This window comes from Etheostoma spectabile, chromosome 17 (assembly GCF_008692095.1).
Source record: "Etheostoma spectabile isolate EspeVRDwgs_2016 chromosome 17, UIUC_Espe_1.0, whole genome shotgun sequence".
NCBI classification, from domain to species: Eukaryota; Metazoa; Chordata; class Actinopteri; order Perciformes; family Percidae; genus Etheostoma; species Etheostoma spectabile.
The window spans coordinates 13,820,796-13,825,822 of NC_045749.1; the positions used below are offsets into that span (position 1 = coordinate 13,820,796).

General features: G+C 40.8%; 1 protein-coding gene across 1 annotated transcript in view; it reads left to right on the plus strand.

Annotated features, from left to right (window-relative positions):
* The first annotated feature begins 3,581 nt into the window (after positions 1-3,581).
* Positions 3,582-5,027, plus strand: part of tmem72 (transmembrane protein 72) — a 5,032-nt gene continuing 3,586 nt past the window's right edge. Inside the window, exon 1 of the mRNA XM_032541740.1 lies at positions 3,582-3,921. Coding sequence (XP_032397631.1) covers positions 3,846-3,921 — 76 coding nt within the window. The 5' untranslated portion in view covers positions 3,582-3,845. The remainder of the gene's footprint in view (positions 3,922-5,027) is intronic.

Sequence of the window (5,027 nt, forward strand, 5' to 3'; positions counted from 1 at the left end):
TTAACATTAGCTTTGGAAGAAAAATTGGGGAAAATTACTTATTTGACTTGATTTGATTCAAGATGCCAAAGATAAACGCTCCGTAGTACATGCACACACGTACTGTTATGTGAGAATCTGGACTAGATGGATGCTAACGGGACCTTTCAATGTTGTCCTCAGCCAGCTCATTTGCATCTTGCATGAACCGGAATCAAGATTTCTCACAATTCACAGCCAAGTCATGCTCTGGCATTCAGAATTAAGTAATACCTTATTGTATATGCTGCTGTTCGCTTTCTCTTTGCTGTGTCAACACATGCAATCTGAAGTGGCTGCGGCTCAAAGGTAGAGCAGGTTGCCCCTAACCAGAAGATTTGTGGTTCTATCTCAAGCTTTTTCGGCCACTTGTCAAAGTGTCCTTGAGCAAGACACTGAGCCCCAAGTTGCTTGCCGGATGCTGAATGTGGTTGCCCGCTGCTCCTAATGCTTAGAGTGGGTAAAATGCAGGGATTGAATTTCTCTATATTGTACCGTACTGCGTTGTGTGGCGAGTAAAAGTTTCTTTCTTTTTTTCTTCTGAAGTACACCCAATACATTAGCAAGCGAACATGAGAAATTTGTTTACACAACTGCAACAATGGACTGAAATTGACTACATATATGGGAGAGGAGTCACTTGTAGTGATGAACCGAAATATCTCGTGAGGTTCAGTGTCTTTCAGCTCATTGTTTTGGTTTTCTGACCCACAACTTGGTTCACCCTAACCACTCTCATCAGTGTGATTGATTGCCCCACAACCACTATAATTCTTCCTTAAAGCTGTGGGAGGTCTGAAAACTTTGACATATCACCACCTCGTAATGATGTATATAATCTCTGTTGACTATTAGACATTATACTGACAGAGATTACACATCCTCTTTGTCTTCCCAAAACCTTCTCCATGATTCATATCTGTTTTACAACCACATATTTTTCCTTCTCTTTCCCATGTCTGTGCTTCATCTGTCTGGAGGATGCTCCTGACCTTTTGGTATTGTTATAAATGGTATCTGATGAAAAAAATAGCTTGGAAACAAGACACTTTTCCTGATCAGTGTCAGCCACAGGGCTCGGCATGTAAATATCTCATGTCATTTAGGGCAAAATGTACCAACACATCTCAACCACTAGGTGGCTCCCTGCATTTGTAAATTTGAGTAATTAGACTCCACCATGTCATTAAGACTGTAGGGAGGTGTAATAGTCACAGTATGGCCAGTCAGGTTTATGTCTTCATATTCTAAGAAATATTCAAGTATTCTACTGAAATTAGTGAAGTCTTTCAGAGATCTTTCATTGCCCTCCCTCAACGTTAAGATGTAAAACAGCCCGTAAGAAGTGGTTATGGAGATATTGCCTGAGCAAAGCAACAGAGCAGAGTAATAAAGCTGCTGATGTAATTAAGATTAGAGCTGTTTTCACTGGTTCTGACAGGCACCAGACACCCATACAGGACTGAGAGGGGCTGGATTGGGAGGAAGTGAGGGAAAAAAGTATATATATATATATATATATATATATATATATATAGAGAGAGAGAGAGAGAGAGAGAGAGAGAGAGAGAGAGAGAGAGAGAGAGAGAGAGAGAGGCATGGCTAATCTAGTCCCCTGCCCATGGGCACAGTGGAGTGAGGGGAAGATTGGTGTGGCGCCAGAGTAAGGAGGTGTAACACAGGCATGATTTCAGGGTGAGAGAACAGGTCAACAGGCGGGTAAAAGTTTAGGAAGTTGTTGAGAGGACATAGTTCAGGCTGCATGAGGCTGAGAGGAGACTAGGCATATCTGTATAGCTGCACAGACCAATTAGAAAAATGAGAGTGTGTTTATACTGTAACATAAGATTTACAGTCTCACTAGATGACAATCATTCCCATTTACATCTATAACTACTCCACCCTCTGGCACATTCTGACACCTGCCATGAAACTCAGGATGTACAGTAAATATCAGCAATGATCCCCTCACAATACAGAGTGACGTATTACCATTGATTGTGCTTTTGTGTGACTGTTTTTCATGTTATCATGAGAGCCTAGCATTTCAAATACACATAAACTAAATATTTTCAACCTGATAATGGCAGAAGCTCAGTCCGTAGCGCGTTGGGTTGGGAACCGGAGAGTTACTGGTTCAAGTCCACATATGGACCAAAGTGTGGTGGTGGACTGGTAACTGGAAATATGCCACTTCACCTCCTGGGCGCTGAACTGAATTGGGGTGCCTTTCCATGGGCAGGCCCCTCGCTCTGACATCTCCAATCTCCATTTAGTGCATGTATAGGTGGTGAGCGTGTGTGAGTAATTCAGGCCATTGTGTAATGTGTCTATTAAAAAATAGTGTAAATTGTAATTTCTTATTGTGGGATTAATAAAAAGTATACATTAACATGTTGACCAAATTTCCTGGCCTTTTATCCAATAGGCGTAGTTGTTGAGATATTTCAGTCTGGACTAAATCAACAGGACAATATTGTCACCCCTTAAAAAAGTCATACCATTAAATTGTGGTAATACATCTTAACTACTGCCACATCTACATCACCGCTCACACAGAGTCATACTCTTTACCATAAATGCCACAAATAGCCTGAATGCTAAGCCGGAAACAAGTGGAGCAAGTGCACACAAGTGTCTTTGTTAGGGATTTAAGGAGATTTATATAGCTTACTTTGGCCCCTACCAAGAGTCATGGTGAGTGAGCTCTGGGACTGTTAATGCTTGTTCCAGTTGGCCTCTGCTGTGCCCGAACAAGCTTATACCTCAACCAAACCTCCATCAACTGATTATGCGGGCTTACATTTACACATGTGTAAGTGTGTCAAAGGGTCTCTGTTGGTTCTTGTGCCGTTTTATCCCATAAAATTCAGTAAAGTAAACTGCAAACTAAGTGAAATTTGTTCATAATTTTTCTAACTGTAAAAACTTTTTTAGTTTTGTTTAGTGACTCAAGCTGCTCTTTCCTAAACCCTAACTCTTGATAAAACAGTGTTTTAATGAACGAATGCTCCATGTCTGACTGTGGCCTTGAAAAACAAAAAAGAAAGTTTATCTGAGATGAACAAAGTGAAATTAAACAGACAAAAACAAGATAAACTGTAGGGAGGGAACAATAAATCATTTGATTGAGGTGGTCACCAATCTCCTCTGCAGTTCAAGGGGGCATACAAATTACTGCTAATTGAGAGAGAGAGAGAGAGTGTGTGAGTGAGTGTGTGTGTGTGTGTGTGTGTGTGTGGCTTTTTTTGGCAGTGAGTTAGTTTTCTATTAATTCTTCACAGATAATTTTTAACCAGCTTTATGTGGTACGGTGCACACAACAGTTTCACCTGACATATAGGGTGGAATGCTAGCCAAGTGGTTTAGTTTGTAGTTGTATGGTGTGTTTTGTGTTGTGTGTGTGTGTGTGTGGTGTGTGTGTGTGTTGTATGTGTTGTGTATTTGTGTGTGGTGGTGTGTGTCTGTGTGTGTCTGTGTGTCTGTGTGTGTGTGTGTGTGTGTGTGTGTGTGTGTGCGCATGTGTGTGTGTGTGTGTGCGCGGGTGCTTGCGTGTGTGATTAGCCGGTATTGGAGCAACAGGGGCACTGAGTTACAAAACTCCTTGAGGTAAACTTGTTCAATCTAAGAGGCTTCACATCATGGCAATCATGGACTACCCCACTTTGTTTTTGTTTTTTTTACCAACAACTATCTATTTAGACTATTATTTAGATAGTCAACCATGTTTATAGAATGCTACTTTAGTAACAACCAACCTACCAACTATTTTAGTGAAGTGTGAAGGTTACATTTCTAAACAGTGACGAGGGAAAGTATCTGAGGTCATGGGGAACTCAGAGAGCATTTGGTGGATTGTAGTGGAGTGCACCTGCAGGATCCTTGGTGTTTCTACAGCAACGGGTAAGGTGTAAATATGAAAACAAATAGAAACGTATAACAAGATTAAATTCAGACTTTTTTTTCAGAATGGGTATAATTTAGTTCTTGGGATACACTAACAGATTCCAGATCCTTTCTCTAATAAGTTCTGCAGTCAGAGTAAACATGCTATTGTAAAATAAAGACTAAGCATTGATTAAGTATCAGTAGTATTAGTAATAGTAGCTATACATTTGATCTGCTATCAAGTATTGCAACCTGTTGTTAAAGCTGATACATCTTACTTAAAGTGTTTTTTTAACCTCTCCTGTGGGGAACAGTAATCCAGATCAGCTTTGTAAGGATATCATAAACCCAAAATGTTAGAAGGTCAGCTGGTTATGTTGGCCAAGTGTACTCTTGACCTCCAAAAACACCAAACCATCTCTTGGCTGACATATAGAGCATGTAAAAACTTGATCATACATTACCTTACTATTGTGGTCCCTGCTCTGTTTTCTTCAGGCAGGGCCAGATTGCACGCAGCTCTCTTAGCCACATTAAATCATCACAGGGGAAATAGCTTTCTGTTTGCTGCCTCCTCCAGAAACATATGGGACCTCCTCTACTTAAATTCAAACAGCTGCTGACACTGAACTGAGAGACATGTGCCTCACATCACGCCTAAACCAAGGCTCTGCATCAAGCTGGGTCACTGGGCTTATGTGATCACAAGCTGTTATGAATTCACATCTACATCAGCTTTCTGTACATTGTCTATATTTGTGTGTTTGTTTATGGGCCGTCTACATGCGCCTCTGTCTCTCTGCCTGTGTTCACATGTCTACATGCCTGTGTTGGGTTGTCTGCCACTGTGTGTGTTCTGTAGACAGACATATACATGCCAGAACCACATGTATGTTAATATCCAGCTGGTCTATATGTAGCGTTAATTCCTCTCACACTCTATAAACTTCCAGAATTTTTTTAGCCACAATCCCCTGATTTCCCTCTGGTGCTGATTCTATCTCTGAATTTCTGCTGAGCCAAAGAAATTGTTTCCATGTGTTTAGTGGCGATCACTACTTAACCATGCTTACCTCTTTATATACCTCACAGGACAAAAATTGATGAACAAAACAGGCTTT